This window comes from Nycticebus coucang, chromosome 20, assembly GCF_027406575.1.
Source record: "Nycticebus coucang isolate mNycCou1 chromosome 20, mNycCou1.pri, whole genome shotgun sequence".
NCBI lineage: Eukaryota > Metazoa > Chordata > Mammalia > Primates > Lorisidae > Nycticebus > Nycticebus coucang.
Window position 1 is genome coordinate 52,707,011 of NC_069799.1, and position 20,068 is coordinate 52,727,078.

Below are 20,068 nucleotides of genomic sequence, written 5' to 3' on the forward strand. Positions count from 1 at the left end.
TTGTGAGCCGTGTGACGCCACGGCACTCTACCGAGGGCAGTAAAGTGAAACTCTGTCTCTACAAAAAAAAAATATATATATATATATATATACATATATATATAAAAAAAATATCCTGGGCCAGGCACAGTGGCTCACGCCTATCATCCTAGCACTCTGGGTGTGCTACCACCAAATCCAACGTGGTAGATTGCTTCGTTCAGGAGTCCGAGATCAGCCTAAGCAACGAGACACCATCTCTAAAAACAGCCAGGTGTTGTGTCAAGTGCCTGTGGTACAAGCTATTCGGGAGGCTGAAGCAAGAGGATCACTTGAACCCAAGAGTTTGAGGTTGCTGTGAGCTATAATGTCATAGCACTTTACCAAGGTTGACATAGTGAGAATCTGTCTCCAAAGAAATAAAAAGTAAATTAAATTATGTAAAATAAAATAAATCCTTTGTATCTCACTAAAATTATGCAGTAGATGCAGTAGACTCAAACTTTTTAAACAGGGGGCCAGTTCACTGTCTCTCAGACCATTGGAAGGCCGGACTACAGTTTAAAAAGAAAACTATGAACAAATTCCTATGCGCACTGCACGTATCTTATTTTGAAGTAAAAAAACAAAATGGGAACAAATACAATCACACCACTTCATGTGGTCTGCAGGCAGTAGTTTGAGGACCCCTGTGGCTCGGAGCCCATAGCACAGTGGTGACAGCACCAGCCATATACACCAAAGGTGGTGGGTTCAAGCCTGGCCTGGGCCAGCTAACCAACAATGACAATTGCAACAAAAAATAGCGAGGCGGGGCGGCGCCTGTGGCTCAGTGAGCAGGGCGCCGGCCCCATATACCGAGGGTGGCGGGTTCAAACCCAGCCCTGGCCAAACTGCAACAAAAAAATAGCCGGGCATTGTGGCGGGTACCTGTAGTCCCAGCTACTTGGGAGGCTGAGGCAGGAGAATCGCCTAAGCCCAGGAGTTGGAGGTTGCTGTGAGCTGTGTGACGCCACGGCACTCTACCGAGGGCAATAAAGTGAAACTCTGTCTCTACAAAAAAAAAAAAAAAAAAAAAATAGCGAGGCAGCTTGGCACTTGTTGCTCAAACGGCTAAGGCACCAGCCACATACACCTGAGCTGGTGGATTCAAATCCAACCCAGGCCCGCCCAACAACAAAGGCTGCAACCAAAAAAAAATAGCCAGCCGTTGTGGCGGGTGCCTGTAGTCCCAGCTACTTTGGAGGCTGAGGCAAAAGAATCACTTAAGCCCAGGAGTTGATGGTTGCTGTGAGCTGTGACACCTTAGCACTCTACCAAGGGAGACATGGTGAGACTTTGCCTATAAATAAAAATATAAATAAATAAAAAGAAAGAAAGAAAAGACATTATGCAGTAGAACTACTGTAAGCTGATCACTCAAGGGACTACATAACAAACTGTTTAACATATGGAGGTGGTCAACATGAGAAACTAGCCTACTGATACGTACACCAGCCACATACACAGGAGCTGGTGTATATGTAGTATATGTCCTGTCTATAAAATTAGGTCAACTTAGGGAGGTGGTCAACTATGGAGATTATACTATAGTGTATGTAAGTAGGTAAAATTTCTTTTTTCTTTTTAAAGACAGAGTCTCAGTCACCCTCAGTAGTCTCCTGCCATCACAGCTCACAGCAACCTCAAACTCTTTGGCTCAAGCGATTCTCTTGCCTCAGTCTCCCAAGTGGCTGAGACTGCAGGCACCCTCCACAACACTTTAGAGATGGGGTCTTGCTCCTGGATCAGGCTGGCCTCAAACCCATGAGCTCAGGCAATCCACCAAGCCTTGGTGGATTCCCAAAGTGCTAGGATTACAGGCATGAGCCACCACACCCCACCACAGTAAATAAAATTTCTAATCAATCACTTTAGCCTATGGTAATTCAAAACAAATACTCATTAAATACAAAAATAGGCATTAGGGCCAGGCAGGTTGGCCATAATCTTAGCTCTTTAAGAAGCCAAAGTGGAAGGATTACTTGCAGGGGTTTGAAAGCAGCCTGGACAATAACAAGATCTCATTTCCACCAAAAAACAGGCCAGGTGTGGTGGGTCATACCTATAATCCCAGAACTTAGGAAGCCGAGGCGGGTGGATTGCCTGAGCTCACAGGTTCGAGACCAGCCTGAGCCAGAGGAGGACTCTATCTCTAAAAAAAAAAAAACTGGGCACTGTGGTAGGTGCCTGCAGTCCCAGCTACTTGGGAGGCTGAGGCAAGAGAATCACACCTAGGAGTTGGAGGTTGCTGTGATGATACAGCACTCTACCAAGGGTGACAGAGACTCTGTGTCAAAAATTTAAATAAAAAAAAAAAAAACTGAAAAATAAGCTAAGTGTGGTAGCAGCTATAGTCCTGGTTACTTGTAAGGCTGAGACAAGAAGATTCCTTGAGTCCACTTTGAGGCTACAGTAAGCTATGGTTATGCCACTGCAATATTATGCCTTGGGTAACAAGCAAGACCTTACCTCTAGAACAAAAAAAAAAATAAGAGAAAAAAACAAAAGAAAAATCAGGAGCTGAAGTATGGTCATCTGTGACCACAGCAGGCAATATATAAGATGATGGTTGAGTGCTTAATCACAGCCCAGATTCCAACTAGTTTTGTAGTCCCCTCAAAACAATGATGTCCTTATCCATAAAACTAGAATAAATCAATATCTACCTCACAGATTTGATAATTAATGAGAAAATTTGTATAAAACTTTTAGCACAGTATCTGCAACACAGCAAACACTCAAAAAGTTGGATATTGACTGTTGCAGACAAAATCTGCAGAAAGGAAATGAAGCAGGCACGCAGACACAAGTAGAAATAAGATTAAGACTAATTCAATTCCCTTTCTGTGTCAGGGATACATTTCCACGTTGAGGTTCCAGGCTCTTGTATTCTCATAATAAAACATCCTTTCTGGCCTGGAGTGGTGGCTCATGCCTATAACCCCAGCACTCTGGCATGCAGAGGCAAGCGAAGCATTGGGGCTCAGGAGTTTGAGACCAACCTGAGCAAGAGCAAGACCCCATCTCTTCTAAAAATAGAAAAACTGGCCAGGTGTTATGGCCAGCAACCATAGTCCCAGTGACTCAGGGAGGCTGAGGCAAGAGGATCCCCTGCGCCCAAGAGTTTGAGGTTGCTGTGAGCTAAGACAATGCCACTGCACTCTACCCGCAGTAACAGGGCCAAGACTCTTGTTTCAAATGAATGAATGAAACAAACATCCTTTCTTTGCTTATATAAGCTTGGAATGAGATTTGCTTCTTAGAAAGAACCCTACATTTTATAATTTTTTTTTCTCTTCTTTTACTTTCAAAAATAAGGTCTTACAGGTTGAGCCCAGTGGCTCATGCCTGTAATCCTAGCACTCTGGAAGGCCAAGTCAGGTGGACTGCTTGAGCTCAGGAGTTGGGCACCAGCCAGAGCAAGAAAAGACCCCCATCTCTACTAAAAATAGAAAAACTAGGGCAGCGCCTGTGGCTCAGTGGGTAAGGCGCCAGCCCCATATACCGAGGGTGGCGGGTTCAAACTCGGCCCTGGCTGAACTGCAACCAAAAAATAGCTGGGCGTTGTTGCAGGCGCCTGTAGTCCCAGCTACTCGAGAGGCTGAGGCAAGAGAATCACTTAAGCCCAGGAGTTGGAGGTTGCTGTGAGCTGTGTGATGCCATGGCATTCTAAAAAAAAAAGAAAGAAAAACTAGCTAGGCATGGCGGTGGGAGCCTGTAGTCCCAGCTACCCAGGAGGCTGAGGCAAGAGGATCCCTTGAGCCCAAGAGTTTGAGGGCGGCGCCTGTGGCTCAGTCGGTAAGGCGCGGGCCCCATATACCGAGAGTGGCGGGTTCAAATCCGGCCCTGGCTGAACTGCAACCAAAAAATAGCTGGGCGTTGTGGCGGGCGCCTGTAGTCCCAGCTACTCGAGAGGCTGAGGCAAGAGAATCGCTTAAGCCCAGGAGTTGGAGGTTGCTGTGAGCTGTGTGATGCCATGGCATTCTACCGAGGGCCATAGAGTGAGACTCCGTCTCTACCAAAAAAAAAAAAAAAAAAAAGAGTTTGAGGTTTCTGTGAGATAGGCTGAAGCCATGGCACTCTACCAAGGGTGACAAAATAAGACTGTCTCAATCAAAAAAGAAAAAAAGAAGTAAGGTCTCACTCTGTCACCCAGGCTGGAATGCAATGGCAAAATCACTGTAGCCTCAAACTCCTGGGTACAAATGATCCTAACTCAGACTCTATTTTTCTTTTTTTTTTTTTTTTTTGAGACAGAGTCTCGCTTTTTTGCCCTTGATGGAGTACCATGGCGTCATAGCTCACAACAACCTCAAACTCTTTGGCTCATGCGATTCTCTTGCCTCAGCCTCCCTAGTACCTGGAAATACAAGTGCCTGCCACAATGCCCAGCTATTTTTTTTTTTTTTTTTTTTGTAGAGACAGAGTCTCACTCTATGGCCCTCGGTAGAGTGCCGTGGCCTCACACAGCTCACAGCAACCTCCAACTCCTGGGCTTAAGCGATTCTCTTGCCTCAGCCTCCCGAGTAGCTGGGACCACAGGCGCCCGCCACAACACCCGGCTATTTTTTGGTTGCAATTTGGCCAGGGCCGGGTTTGAACCCGTCACCCTCGGTATATGGGGCTGGCGCCTTACCGACTGAGCCACAGGCGCCACCCAATGCCCTATTTTAAGAGGTGAAGTCTCGCTGTGGCTCAGGCTGGTCTTGAACCTGTGAACTCAGGCAATCCACCCAACTTAGCCTCCCAGAGTGCTAGAATTACAGGGATGAGCCACTGCGACCAGCCTGATGTATTTTTTTCTTTTTTTGAGAGAGTCTCACTCCGTCGCCCTGGGTAGAGTGCCCCCTGAGTAGAGTGTTCTGGAATCATCATCATAGCTCACAGCAACCTCAAACTCTTGTGCTCAAGCAATTCTCCTACCTTAGCCACAAGGCCTGGCTAATTTTTCTATTTTTAGTAGAGACGAGGTCTCACTCTTGCTCAGGCTAGTCTTGAATTCCTGAGCTCAAGCAATCCTCTCTCCCGGCCTCCTAGAGTATAAGGATCATAGGCATGACCCAATACACCCAGTCCTGACTCAGCCTCTTAAGTGCCTGGGACTACAGATTCATACCATCATGACCAGCTACTTTTTTTTTTTTGCAGTTTTTGGCCAGGGCTGGCTTTGAACCTGCCACCTCCGGCATATGGGGCCAGCGCCCTACCCCTATGAGCCACAGGTGCTGCCCCTACTTTTTTACTTTTACAGACAGGGTCTCATGATATTATCCAAGCGGATCCCAAATTCCTGACCTCAAGCGATCCTCCCCCCGAGGTCTCCCAAATTAGAATTACAGGTATGAGCCACCTAACCTGGCTTGCCTCTTCTTTAAAACCTTTAATGTCTTCCATATCCCACCAAATTAAGTTGAAATAAATGTGCTCCCTAATATACCTTTTTTTTTTTGCAGTTTTTGGCCGGGGCTGGGCTTAAACACGCTACCTCCAGCATTTGGGGCCGGTGCCCTACTCCTTTGAGCCACAGGCTATGCCCCCTAATATCTTTTTTTTTTTTTTTTTTGAGACAGAGTCTCACTACCGCCCAAGGGTAGAATGCCGTGGCGTCACACGGCTCACAGCAACCTGTAACTCTTGGGCTTATGCGATTCTCTTGCCTCAGCCTCCCGAGCAGCTGGGACTACAGGCGCCCGCCACAACGCCTGGCTATTTTTTTGTTGCAGTTTGGCTGGGGCTGGGCTTGAACCCATCACCCTTGGTATATGGGGCCGGCGCCCTACTCACTGAGCCACAGGCACCACCCATGCCCCCTAATATCTTTTAAAATAACTACTTTATTCACCTTGACCATATCCTTAGAGAGAATAAAGTAACAAAAATAGGCAAAAAGTATCATCTAAGGCAAATGATGCTGGCATTCAGTCTCCATTCATCTCTTTTTTTTTTTTTTTTGAGCCAACATCTCACTCGGTTACCCAAGCTAAAATGCCACGGTGTCAGCCTAGCCTAACTCACAACAAACTCAAATTCCTGGGCTAAAGCAATCCTCCTGCCTCAGCCTCCTGAAAACTTAATACACGCACCTGCCACAACACCTGGCTATTTTTAGTAGAAACAGGGCCTCACTCTTGCTCACGCTCAAACGCCTGAGCTCAAGTGATCCTCCCACCTCAGCCTCATAGTGCTAGGATTACAGGTGTGAATACTTTTGATACTCACATTCCTATTTTCTTTTCTTGCCTCCAATCTAGTATGACAGCCCTTAGAACAGCCTCATCTCATTGTCAGTGTTTATTTATACATATATAATTTTTTTTTTGAGAAAGGTTCAAACTGTCACCCTAGGTAGAGTGCCATTGTGTCATAGCTTACGGCATCCTCCAACTCAAGCGATTCTCTTGCCTCGGTTTTTCTACTTTTAGTAGAGATAAGGTCTCACTTTTGCTCAGGCTGGTCTTTAACTTGTGAACTCAATCTATCCACCCACCACGGCCTCCCAGAGTGCTACAATTACAGGCCAAGTGAGCCACCAGGGCCAGCTGTTTATTTACAAAGCACATATTCCTTTGCTTGGTGTCCTATCCACCCCAAACTGTAACAAGCTACAAGGAGAAAAAAGTCAAAGAGTAGATCTACATACACTTCATCAAGTCCTAAAATTTTTATGATTTATTTCATCCTACATTTGCTATATCCCATTATGCTAATGCTAGAAGAACAAAAGCTGTAATTCTGCTATAGTACATTCTCACAAACATCAAACATATCAAAGGAATATAAAAACATTGCTCTGAGACTCATTATAATACATAGGCTACTCAGTCATATTTTTACTGATCAAAAGGTTCTGGTTTTGCTATATGCCCAGAAGTTGCAATGTTTGTTTTCTGCCTTCTATCAAATTCCATAGTCAATAACAAAAGAAAGCAAATAGTATTATTTTTGTATGACTAAAGTAAATTAAACTTATTTCTCCCTGATATTTCCATAAGTTCAATTGGAAAAAATGCTTTGCATACCTCTCTCATTTTTACAGGTTTACAAAGCACAGAAAGAAGGCAGCCAGCCAACTAAAAAAGGAAGTTTTTCTTGTTTAGGGGACTGTCAGAAAACAGCCAGTATTCAAAGTTAAACAAACAATACACATGCAGACCTAGTAAAAGAATATAGCTGCTTAAATTCTTGAGTTTTTTTTCCATTGAACAAAACCTAGCAGAATCATGAACATAACTACCTATGTTTCTACTACCCTATTTTAACCATAACGAGTCAATATAACCTTTAAACCATGTCAGACTTTCTTTTTGTGTGTGTGTGTGTGTGTGTGTGTGTGTGTGGTTTTTTTTTTTTGGCCAGGGCTGGGTTTGAGCCCACCACCTCTGGCATATGGGACCGGCGCCCTACTCCTTGAGCCACAGGCGCAGCCCCACGTCAGACTTTCTTGATTTTGTAACTACAATTTAAGTTCAAATACAATTTTACATCTTTATGTTTTCAAAGTATAGTTATACTTGGTTCAATTTGTTTCTTAGATTTAATTCTCCAAGTCACAATTTGGCCCAAATTCCTTAAGTTACAATACTTGAACAAAAAACTGACAACATTTCAAATTGCAATGTGAATGCAGCATCCTAAGCTACTCACTGAAGAATCTTAATGCTTTTGATAAATAATCCTTACCACTCTGGCTGCTCTCTCCTGAGATTCACATTTCCTGCAAAACCATGGTCCAGTAGGTACTTGAACAATGCCATAGCACGCTGTTGGGAAATAAAATGTTTTAAAATTTTAAGATTAGAGGAATTATGAAGAATCAAATACCCTTCCCAAAGTCCTGTTAAAGTAACTATCTCTCAAACTATTCAATTATCTGCTTTACAGAGAATTAAAATATTTAATATCCCACTTACCAAACATATTTAATTAAAAAGTAAAAAAAAACAAAAAACAAATTAAATTACTAAATTTAATTAAAAAATAAAAAACGGGTGGCGCCTGTGTGGGTAGTGGGTAGGGCACCGGTCCTGTACCCGTGGTGGGTTCAAACCCAGCCCCAGCCAAATTGCAACAAAAAAATAGCCAGGCAGGTGGTGCCTGTGGCTCAGTGAGGAGGGTGCCAGTCCCATATACTGAGGGTGGCGAGTTCAAACCTGGCCCCAGCCAAACTGCAACAACAAAAAAATAAAAATAAATAAAAAAACTTTAAAAAAAAAAAATAGCCGGGCATTGTGGCAGGCATCTATATAGTCCCAGCTACTCAGGAGGCTGAGGGAAGAGAATCACCTAAGCCCAGGAGTTGGACATTGCTGTGATTCACACCTATAATCACATCACTCTACCGAGGGCGACAAAGTGAGACTCTTGTTTCTAAGAAAAAAAAGTTAAAAATTTTTTTTTTTTTTGTAGAGACAGAGTCTCACTTTATGGCCCTCTGTAGAGTGCCATGGCCTCACACAGCTCACAGCAACCTCCAACACATGGGCTTAAGCGATTCTCTTGCCTCAGCCTCCCGAGCAGCTGGGACTATAGGCACCCGCCACAACGCCCGGCTATTTTTTGGTTGCAGTTTGGCCGGGGCGGGTGTGAACCCGCCACCCTTGGTATATGGGGCCGGCACCTCACCGACTGAGCCACAGGCGCCGCCCAATTTTTTTTTTGAGACAGAAATTTCATTATGTCACCCTTGGTAGAGTGCCATGGTATCTCAGCTCACAGCAACCTCAAACTCTTGGGCTTAAGCGATTCTCTTGCCTCAGCCTCCCAAGTAGCTGGGACTACAAGCACCCATTACAAGGCCAAGCTATTTTTTTGTTTTTTGTTGTAGTTGTCCTTGCCTAGCAGGCCCGGGCCAGGTCCCACCAGCCCCAGAGTATGTGGCAGCACCCTAACCACTGAGCTACGGGTGCCAAACCAAAATGTAAATTTTTAAACTCAACTCTTCTGTGTTTTGGGTTGTTTTTTTGTTTGTTTGATTTTTAACAAGAATCTCACTCGGGTGTCCTAGCTAGAGCACTGTAGTGTCATCATAGCTCACAGCAATCTCCAACTTCTGGGCTCAAGGGATTGATTCCCTTGTCTCAGCTTCCCAAGTGGCTGGGACTATAGGTGCCTACCATAAAGCCTGGCTATTTTTTGTATTTATTTCTTTTTTTGGTAGAGCCAGGGCCTCTCTCTTGCTCAGGCTGGTCTTGAACACCTGAGCTCAAGCAATCCATCCATCTCAGTTTTCCAGAGTGCTAGGATTATAGGTATGAGCCACAGCGCCTGGCCCTGTGTTATTTCATCTAAATAAATTTCATGTTAGAAATTTTATTTTTTCCTCTTAGGATAGCAAGAATTTTACATAAAATTTAACATATGCAGTAGAACCTCGGTAAGTTGACCACCCAAGGGAGTCTAAGAACTAGTCAACATAAGGAACTAGGCCATCGTACTGAAACATACATGGTACTTTACTTTCATGTACAGCTTTTATTAGAGAATATCACATGAAATCATACATAATCAAAACACAGTAAAATCATACATACAGTGTTATACAAAATCAATACATTTGCTGTTTTCCCATGGTTTTATCGTTCTGTCTGGAAAAAAGTCAATCGTCATCTGTTTCATATTCTTTTTTACAATTCTAAGTAAAGAAAGCACTTTCAACACTGGGTAAACCATTCAGCATAACTGGACATTTTTCCATAGCAAATGACTTCAACTGCATTATCAGATGTCTTGACATCTTCTTTTGGAGTCTTGGCAATTTGCAGCATCCTCACTTGCCTCTTCCACTTCATCAGTTGTTTCCTGCATTTTTACACTGGTCTGTACTTTAGTCAATCTGGAAAATCGCTTCTTGCTCAGTTTCATTACAGGTTGCCACCTCGTCATCCATTAGAAAAAATTTTCAAAATTGGGCCGAAAACAATGGTTCACGCCTGTAATCCTAGCACTCTGGGAGGCCAAGGTGTGTGGATTGCTTGAGCTCATGAGTTTGAGACTAGCCTTAACCAGGGCAAGATCTCATCTCTAAAATAGCCAGAGGTTGTGGCGGGAGCCTGTAGTCTCAGCTACTCAGGAGGCTGAGGCAAGAGGATAGCTTGAGCCTGAGAGTTTGAAGTTGCTGTGAGCTGTGATGTCACAGCACTCTACTAAGGGCAACAAAGTAAGACTATCTCATAAAAAAGACCTTCAATATTTATTCCTTCAAATGCTGCTTTTGGAGATGGATTGGGTGATGGAACCAAAGAGAAGAAAGAGGAAAAGTAAGAGAGAAGGGGAAGAGAAAGAGTGAGAGTTGTGACAAATCCAACTTTCCTGAAACACTTCTGTATCATTTCTGGCTGAACTTTATTTCAAGCAGAACTGATCCAGAAAACAGCATCCAGAGCCTTGAATGAAGCTGCTTCCACAGACACACCTTAAGTTTGTGTTTTAGTAATGATCCACTGCAGCAGCTTGGCTCAGCAGCGCATTTTACATGTTTTTGATGATGCCTTGGTCAAAATGTTGAATTTCTGAGGTCGTGTTTGGAGGCAGTAATTTCAGTGGCATGTTTGTGAGATGATTCACTTGTGGGTGGCCGGGATAGTTGTCTACTTTCAACAGACCAAACAATTTTTCCTCTTCATTTCTCAGTTGATACCCCTGACAAAATCCTCAAATAGGGCAACCAGTCATTCATGTGAATTTATTTTATCCCCAAGTGATAAAGTCTCCACAGTTCAGGTTCTTGAATACACATGGTTTTGCCAATTTACCAATCACCAAGGGGTTTCGTTTGTCTCTGGTTCAGCTAGCGCAAAACACAACTGTGAAATGTTCTTTGGAACATTTGCTGCTCTTACATTTGTCATCCTTCGTGATGAGGCTCCTGTCAGCCATTGCCTCAAAAAAGAGTCTGCCCTTGTCAGCATTAAAGATGTCACGTCTTTGAAGCCTATTTAGTCTGGGAACTTTCTGATGAACTCCTCCACAACTTCTAGTGGAACTTCATTAGGTTCACCACATGTGACTTTCTGCAAGATCTCATGTTGCAGTTTAAAATTCTGATCCAATCACTTGATGCTTGGAAACCAGCCACCCTGAATACCTGTGCAAATTTTTTTAGCAACTTCTTAGATCTTGTGCCCAGAGATTTGGGCCTTAACTGCCCTCATTTGCTAGAATCAGCTTAATGTGGCTTCATTAACTTCAATAAGGTAAGTTTTCCTCCTTTTCTGCTGTAGGTCTCTACTTTCCTTACCATCTCTCCCCAAACACTCATGTTTACATTTTTGGATGTTGCTAACTGTGGTTCTGCTAACACCAAAATGTTCCACCATCTTTCTTTGGCTGCTGCTTCCCAGAAAATGTAGAAAATCTATCTATTCCTTCAATGTCAGCTGAGTTTTTTCAATTCAGACCAATCCCTCATGTTGGAAAAACTCTTCCACGCCATGTGATAAACAATAGGACATTAGGCCTAATCTAACACATGGTAATAATAAAACACGTAAAAAGAACTTATACTAAAGAGAAAAAATAGGCTTGGGGGCGGCGCCTGTGGCTCAGCGGGTAGGGCGCCGGTCCCATATGCCGGAGGTGGCGGGTTCAAACCCAGCCCCGGCCAAAAAAAAAAATAAATAAATAAATAAATAAAAATGTACTTGTTAAAAAAAAAAAAAAAAAAAGAAAAAATAGGCTTGGGTGGCGCCTGTGGCTCAACGGGTAGGGCGCCGGTCCCATATGCCGGAGGTGGCGGGTTCAAGCCCAGCCCCGGCCAAAAATAAAAAAAAAAAAAAAAAAAAAGAAAAAATAGGCTTGGCACCTACAGCTCAGCAGGTAGGGCACCAACCACATACACCGGAGCTGGTGGGTTCAAATCCAGTCTGGGATTGCCAAACAACAATGACAACTACAACCAAATAATAGCCAGGCATTGTGGCAGGCACCTGTACTCCCTACTTGGGAGGCTTAGGCAAAAGAATCGCTTAAGCCCAGGAGCTAGAGGTTGCTGTGAGCAGTGATGCCATGGCACTCTACCCAGGGTGATAAAAGGAGACTCCGTCTCAAAAAAAAATAAAGAAGGGTGGTGCCTGTGGCTCAAGGGGTAGGGCGCCAGTCCCATATGCCGGAGGTGGCGGGTTCAAACCCAGCCCCAGCCAAATAAACCAAAAAAAATAAAAATAAAAAAAATAAAGAAGAAATAATTAAGGAGCAAACCTTGATGTAGAGTGGACTGAACTAGTCAAGTTATAGAGAATAAGGGGTGGCACCTGTGGCTCAAAGGGGTAGGGCGCCAGCCCCATATGCCAGAGGTGGTGGGTTCAAACCCAGCCCCAGCCAGAAACTGCAAAAAAAAAAAAAAAAAAGTTATAGAGAATAAATTAATATTCTGTGTCACAGTACAAGTGGTCAAGAAACAACTCACACAACCCAGCCGTGGCCAAACTGCAACAACAACTAAAAAAAATAGCCGGGCACTGTGGCGGGCGCCTATAGTCCCAGTTGCTCGGGAGGCTGAGGCAAGAGAATCGCATAAGCCCAAGATTGCTGTGAGCCCTGTGATGCAACGGCACTCTACCCGAGGGCGGTACAGTGAGACTCTGTCTCTACAAAAAAAAAAAAAAAAAAGAAAAGAAACGACTCACAAAGGTGGCTAATATCTAGAAGTCTATCTTCCAATAATTACATGCGGCACATGACCAGTCTATTAAAATTAGGCTAACTTGGGCTGGGGATGGTGGCTCACACCTGTAATCCTAGCACTCTTGGGAGGCCAAGGTAGGTAGACTGCCTGAGCTCATGAGTTCAGACCAGCCTGAGTCAGAGAGAGACCTGTCTCTAAAAAAAACAAAACCCAGGAATCATGATGGGCACCTTGGAAGTCTGAGGCAAGGGAATCGCTTACACCCAGGAGTTTGAGGTTGCTGTAAGCTATGACACCACAGCACTCTACCAAGGGCAACAAAGACTCCGCCTCAAAAAATAAATTAATTGATTTAATTAGATTAAATTAGTTCAACTTAAAGAGTTGGTCAATGTAGGGAGGTGGTCAGCTATGGAGGTATGAAATACACAGTCAGAATAGGCAAATCCATAGAGATAGAAAGCAGATAAAGCGGTTGCCTAGGGCTGGGAGAGTTAGGGAGAAATGGGGAGTGACTGCTAATGGTTCTTGTTGGGGTGATGAAAAGAATCTAAAATTGGGCGGCACCTGTGGCTCAAAGGGGTAGGGCGCTGGCCCCATGTGCTGGAGGTGGAGGGTTCAAACCCAGCCCCAGCCAAAAACTGCGGGAAAAAAAAAAAGAAGAATCTAAAATTGATTGTGGAAATGGTTGCACTTAACTGATAATACATTAAAATCCATTGACTGATACCCTTTAAATGGATGCATTCCATGGTATGTGTATTATACCTCAGTAAAGCCACTATAAAAAAAGAAAAACGTGTTTATTTCAAACATCCATTATCAATGCTCCCCAAAAGTGATCTGAGTATACAACACGTATTTAATTCATAGCCTAGTTGTTTGAAAACTGGGTGGAGGTTTTTTTGTTGGTTTGGAACAGAGTTTTACTCTGCTCCAAGGCTGGAGTGCCATGGATGGCCACAGCCTAACTCAAGCAATCTCAAACTGCTGGGCTCAAGCCATCTTCCTGCCTCAACCTAGAGAGTAGCTAGAACTACAGGAGCTTACCGCAATGCCTGGCTAATTTTTTCTATTATTAGTAGATATGAGGTCTCGTTCTTGCTCAGACTGGTCTCAAAATCCTGAGCTCAGGGCGGCGCCTGTGGCTTAAGAGTAGGGCGCCGGTCCCATATGCCGGAGGTGGTGGGTTCAAACCCAGCCCCGGCCAAAAAAAAAAAAAATCCTGAGCTCAAGCAACCCTCCTGCTTTGGCCCCCCAGAGTGCTGAAATCTTTCAGGTGTGAGCAACCACACCTGGCCCTCTAAATATTTGTAAATAGGGCCAGGCACAGTGACTCATGTCTGTAATCCTAACACTCTGAGAGCCCAAGGCTAGACGATTGCCTGGGCTGGCAGGTTCGAGATCAGCCTGAGCCAGAGCCAGACCTCATCTCTAAAAATAGCTAGGTTTTGTGGTGAGCCCCTGTAATCTCAGCTACTAGAGAAGCTGAGAGAAGAGAATCACTTGAGCCCAAGAATTTGAAGCTGCTGTGAGCTGTGACGCCACAGCACTCTACCCAGGGCAACAAAGTGAGATTCTGTTTCAAAAATAATAATAATAATAATTAATGGGCGCTGGCCACATAACCGAGGGTGGCGTGTTCGAACCTGGCCCCGGCGAAATACTGCAACAACAAAAAAAAAAAAAAAAATAGCTGGGGGCAGCGCCTGTGGCTCAGTTGGTAAGGCGCCAGCCCCATATGCCGAGGGTGGCGGGTTCAAGCTCTGCCCCGGCTGAACTGCAACAAAAAAAAAAAAAAAATAGCTGGGCGTTGTGGCGGGCACCTGTAGTCCCAGCTACTCGGGAGGCTGAGGCAAGACAATCGCTTAAGCCCAGGAGGTGGAGGTTGCTGTGAGCTGTGTGATGCCACGGCACTCTACCGAGGGCCATAAAGTGAGACTCTGTCTCTACAAAAAAAAAAAAAAAAATAGCTGGATGTTGTGGTGGGCGCCTGTAGTCCTAGCTACTTGGGAGACTGAGGCAAGAAAATCCCTTGAGCCCAAGAGTTTGAGATTGCTGTGAACTGTGATACCACAGTATTCTACCAAGGGTGACATAGTGAGACTCTGTCTCAAAAAGAAAAAAAAAATCCTGGGCTCCTGCCACAACCCCTGAAGTAACTGGGACTACAGGTGTGGACCACCATGCCCAGCTAATTTTTCTTACTTTTTGTAGACACATGGTCTCACTATTTTGCCCATGCTGGTATCAAACTCCCAGCCTCAAGCAATCCTCCCACCTTAGCCTCTCAAAGTGTCAGGTTCATAGACATGAGCCACCACACCTGGCCAAAATGAAAGATTTTTTTTTTTTTGTAGAGACAGAGTCTCACTTTATGGCCCTCGGTAGAGTGCCATGGCATCACACAGCTCACAACAACCTCCAACTCCTGGGCTTAAGCAATTTTCTTGTCTCAGCCTCCCAAGTAGCTGGGACTACAGGCGCCCGCCACACCAAAATGAAAGATTTAAAAATGAACATTTTCTGGCGGCGCCTATGGCTCAAGGAGTAGGGCGCCGGTCCCATATGCTGGAGGTGGCGGGTTCAAACCTAGCCCTGGCCAAAAAAAAAAAAAAAAAAAAAAGAACATTTTCTATTGGGAAATAGATTACTTACTAAAAATTGACAATTCAGGGCGGCTCCTGTGGCTCAGTCAGTAAGGCGCTGGCCCCACATACCGAGGGTGGCGGGTTCAAACCCGGCCCCAGCCGAACTGCAACCAAAAAATAGCTAGGCATTGTGGCGGGCGCCTGTAGTCCCAGCTACTCGGGAGGCTGAGGCAAGAGAATGGTTTAAGCCCAGGAGTTGGAGGTTGCCGTGAGCTGTGTGAGGCCACCGCACTCTACCGAGGGCCATAAAGTGAGACTCTGTCTCTACAAAAAAAAATAAATAAATAAAAATAAATAAACAGTAAAAATTGACAATTCATAAGAAATACTCCCATAAGAAAAATGTCAACAAACATTATAATAAAAGTATTATATATCAGTTCTATGCCCTAGTATCTAATTTTGACATGCGCTGTTTTCACTCATAAAAGGAAGATACCCAACTTTGCTCTTCTTTGTAACACTCTGGGAATAACACCATTTTAAGATTAAGTAAATTCCCTATCTCAGAAACATCACCACTGCATTCAATCCTCCTTTCCCAGTTGTGACGCTGCATTCTTTAAAGTATGCACTTTGACATCTTATGTTCAGATTTTTCTCTTTGACCTTTGATAGTGTCCCTTCCAACACAATACTAAACACACGCTTCACTCAATACCAGTTTCAGAAATGGGAAGGGAGCCACCAAAAATGATAAACCGAGCCACCAAAAATGGTAAAATAAACCGAGCCACCAAAAATGATCTACCTAGATCATGTTGGTCTCAATGCCTTAGCACATGAAATGGAAAAAGTCAAAAACTTCACTGGGCAGAAAACTAATCTTCCCAGTGTCTATTGCCTTTCTCTACAGCCAAAACACTCACCCGATGAAAACACCCAGAAATAAACCAAGAGGATCCCCAAATCACTTGGAGGTACCACCACCTCCTCTTTTCTTCCGTCACCTTCGTGGCCTGATGCAGCCACGACCCAGCCTTCTCCACCAGCCCAGGGCAGGGCAGCCCAGACACTCCAGCATGGACAGGAGTGGCCTCCGCCGTCTTCCCCGCAGAAAGCTCCCCCACGGCGGAAGCGGCGGCAGCAGTAGCAGCAGGGTCTCAGCCAGTATACTCGGGGTGCAGCGGAGCCCTCCTTCCCTCGGTATCCCAAAGACACCAGGCAACACCCCCTGCCTCCTCGCCCCTCCCCGGCGCAGAGCCGCGTTCCTGAGCCTGAGCTGTCTCCATACCACAGGAAGTCTCCAGACACACTGCGGCAGACAGGAGCAGGAGGGGAGGGGGAAGGGTCTCCACGCTCCCACACCCTCACCCACAGGGACCCCCCACCCGACCCCAGGGCACAGGCCTCCGCCCCGCACCAACGCCGCCTCGGGAAGCCTCCCGGGCCCAGGGCGCAGGCGGCGGCCAAATGACACTTGAGAGAGTGAGAGAAGAATCACATGACAGGTCAGGCCACACGCGCTTTCTCCCACACGCACAGCCCACACCCCCTCCGCCCCGCGGCGGACCCTCGGCGTCCCTCCTGCGGCCGCGGCACGGGGCGGGGGCGGAGGCGGAGCGGGGGAGGGGCGGGGGCCGGCAGTTGCTGCCAAGGTGGGGGAAGCGGTGACGGTTGGGCGCAGGCCGGTTCGGCCCGGCGGGCGGTTGGGTGTTTACCTTGATGCACCGCGACGCTGCAGCCGTGCCCGTCGCAATAAACCAGCGGGTTCTCGGCCCAGCCTCTCTCGTCTGAGCAAACGCAACAGCCTCCAATCATCTCCTTCATACTATGGGAGACCTCGTCCTCCAGTGACACGGGCCGGTCGCTAGAGACCATCTAAGAGGGAGTTGGGGGGACCATTAAAAAACACATGCAAGCCAATTAGTGTGCCCCCGCACCCCTCTCCCTCCCGGCGTCCCCCTTCCCGCCCACCGCTCGGCCGCTCGCTCACTCGGGCTTTGCCGCTCAGTCACTCACGTTCCGCACAGGAGTCAGGAGCCATGTCCTTGCTGACTCCCCCCACCTCCCCTCCACCGCCTCCTCCGCCTCCTCCTCCTCCTCCTCCTCCTCCTCCTCCTCGTCGTCTTCCCTCCCCACCTCCACCCGGCCGCTAACGCGGGCGGCCAGAGAGGGCACACATAATCAAGTAGGCCTCCGCACAGGCGCACTGGGGGGGGCTCCCGCTGAGCCGGGGCAGCGAGGGAGGAGACCGGAGCTGCGCTTCCTCCTCCGAGCGTCACTCGGCGTGCGCGCCCGCCCTGCGGCCGGCGTCAGGGAGGAGGCCCGGGAGAGACGAGGCCTGCGTGCGCGCCGCCGCGTCCGCTCGGCCACCCTGGCCTACCTCCCGGGCCCCTTCCCCGCACCCGCGTCGCTCGCCGCCGCCGAGGTGTGTAAGCGGGTGTGGGCCGGAGACTCGGCGACGCGCTAAGGCCAGAACGAGCTAACGGGAAGGCGCGGGAGCGCGCACGCGGGGCCGGGGCAGGGACGGTGGGGCCAGCGCGCGGGTTGCGCGTGCACTTTCTGAAGAGGCCTCGGAGGTGCCGGGGGGCGGGCGCCTAGGTCCGGGAGGAGGATTAGTCGGAGTAGCCAGAGGGGACTCCCCAAGGGCATTTCCCTGCTCTGGGAACCTACCTGAAGGCCTTCTCCTCTAGAACTGGCCCGTGAGTAACAAGAGTCGGCCGAGTGTGCCAGCTCCCGTGAAGGGTGTAATGAAGCATGGCTTCCTGCAGTTGGCCGCGCTAACTTCCCAGTGCCGCCGCAGCCACTCCACCCATTAAATTCACTGCCTGGACTCTTCCCAAAGTTCACCCGATGGATGTGCTACTAGATCTGCCGCCCATTTGTGCACTCCCTTGGCCCCAGTGACAAACGAAGGTGCATCACAGACTGAAGGTCAAAAGCCTGCCTCAGGGTTGCATGAGAAAACACCAGGGTTACCCTCTGCTTGCTGTGTAGGGAGTACAAATGGTGGCTTATCAGGCATTAGCAGTATAATGTGATGATCTGGAAGATGCATTTGTACTACGGTAAGGGGATGAAGAAACCCAAGCTCTTGTAATCACCACAAGACTACACCTTAAGACGGGGGAGTCCAGTTTTGATTGACGACTCCTCTGAACTGGCTCTTTTCTCCAAATTTACTCTTGGAAATGTGAGGTCATTTAAAAGGGACAGAAAGATGAGAGCTCCCACCTCACATACAAATAGAAAACAGATTAGGCCTATCTGAATAGATTAATTAGCTGGATACTGAGCAGTTTTGAGCTGCAAAATCTTCAACTGTCGCCCTACCCCTTACCCGTCCCTGTTAAGTCCAATATTAATTTTAAGCAAAAAGTGTAATTATAAGTTTAGCTTGAAATAAAAATTTTGTAAGGTTATTTAAGTGACAATCACAGTTACAAGGCGAATTAATGGCTTATATTAAATGGTACAGGTACAAAAAAATAAAAAAATAAAATGGTACAGGTACAAAATGGATATTTACCAAGAATTTAGCAATATAATGTGATGATGTGGAAAATGCACTGTTACAATGCTAGAAAATGAAGGAACCCAAGTTCTTCCAGTCAGTCATCAAAAAATAATGGTTTAAGCTTTAAAAGCATTCCATATGTTCCATAAAGAAAAAGAAAAGGTAGCATGGTTGATTTTGCTATTTCAATTTTAATGGCCAGAAATCTATTAGAAAATGGTAACAGATACAATGCAGGCATATAAAAATAAGTTCAAATGTTTTAAAAGCTAATTGAGATATATACAGTAATGAGAATCTACTAAAAACATTACATTGGGAGAAAACATACACTAAAAACAAAAATGAGAATTTTCATAATGCATTTTAAAAAGGTGACTGCCAGATTACATACTTTTGAAGTGTTGAATTGTAAATTGTAAATTCATATTTTTTGGAATATGGCAACAACTAATAAATTTCTGGACATACAATTATATTTTTTAAATTTCATTGAAATTTGTAAAACTAAAATGGCCTTCAAACAAAATTATACTGTTTTGTGCATCTTAACTATATATTTTATCTTTACTGGTAAACAAAACATACCAGTTCAATATCCAATTCTTGCTTAATGGTAGAGCAATTTTGAGTTAAAATCAATGTGAAACCTCCCAAACACTGCAGCCAACCCATAATGCATTAAATTATTTAAAAATACATTTGTTTTATCTTTAATACATTTAGAGTTTAGTTCTTGTGATGGAATTAATTTACATGCAAAGAAGTATATCTTTGCAGATATCTTACCCTATTCTGTATTAATTCAAAGAAATGTTAAGTAAACACTTGATATGGCTACTTCCAAAAAACAAACAAAAAGAAATTCATTATTTGAAATTTAAAAGCTTAGGGAAAATACATCATTTAATAACATGTCTATACATAAATAGTATATGAAGCAGAAATTCTGTTAAAGATGTATGCATAAATGTTAACAAAATATAATTCAAATTATTTAAAACTGATTTTTAACATGTTGAGCATGAAAATTATAAGAAAATAACATAATGGGTGTAAATAGCTTGTTTTCATTTTAACTCATGCTAAATGCCAAACTTTTTCTAATACAGTTAAGTATATTTCTTTTTTAAGTATATTTCTATAAAATATTAAGCTCAGTGGAAGAATAACAGACAGCTTAAGAGTTCAAATATGTTTATTCTTTATTCATTTAGCAAATATTTATTGAACATTTATTGGTGCCAGGGATAGTTTTAGGAAATACGGGAGTGAGAAAGTTGTATTTGTCCTTGGTGAGATATATAGATAGAT

At 45.2% G+C, this 20,068-nt stretch overlaps 1 protein-coding gene across 13 annotated transcripts in view; it reads right to left on the reverse strand.

Moving 5' to 3' along the window:
- The window catches only part of MLLT10 (MLLT10 histone lysine methyltransferase DOT1L cofactor), a 203,178-nt gene extending 183,606 nt beyond the window's left edge, over positions 1 to 19,572 (reverse strand). For 8 of the 13 annotated variants that reach the window (XM_053572098.1, XM_053572106.1, XM_053572105.1 and 5 more), the window contains exons 1-3: positions 17,231 to 17,475; positions 16,956 to 17,115; positions 7,702 to 7,781 (exon numbers count right to left, since the gene is read on the reverse strand). In XM_053572098.1, coding sequence (XP_053428073.1) covers positions 7,702 to 7,781; positions 16,956 to 17,115 — 240 coding nt within the window. In that variant the 5' untranslated portion in view covers positions 17,231 to 17,475. Of the gene's footprint in view, positions 1 to 7,701; positions 7,782 to 16,955; positions 17,116 to 17,230; positions 17,625 to 17,910 lie in introns of those variants that run through there. The other 5 variants (XM_053572095.1, XM_053572094.1, XM_053572093.1 and 2 more) reach the window with 5 other exon arrangements.
- Positions 19,573 to 20,068: the final 496 nt, after the last annotated feature.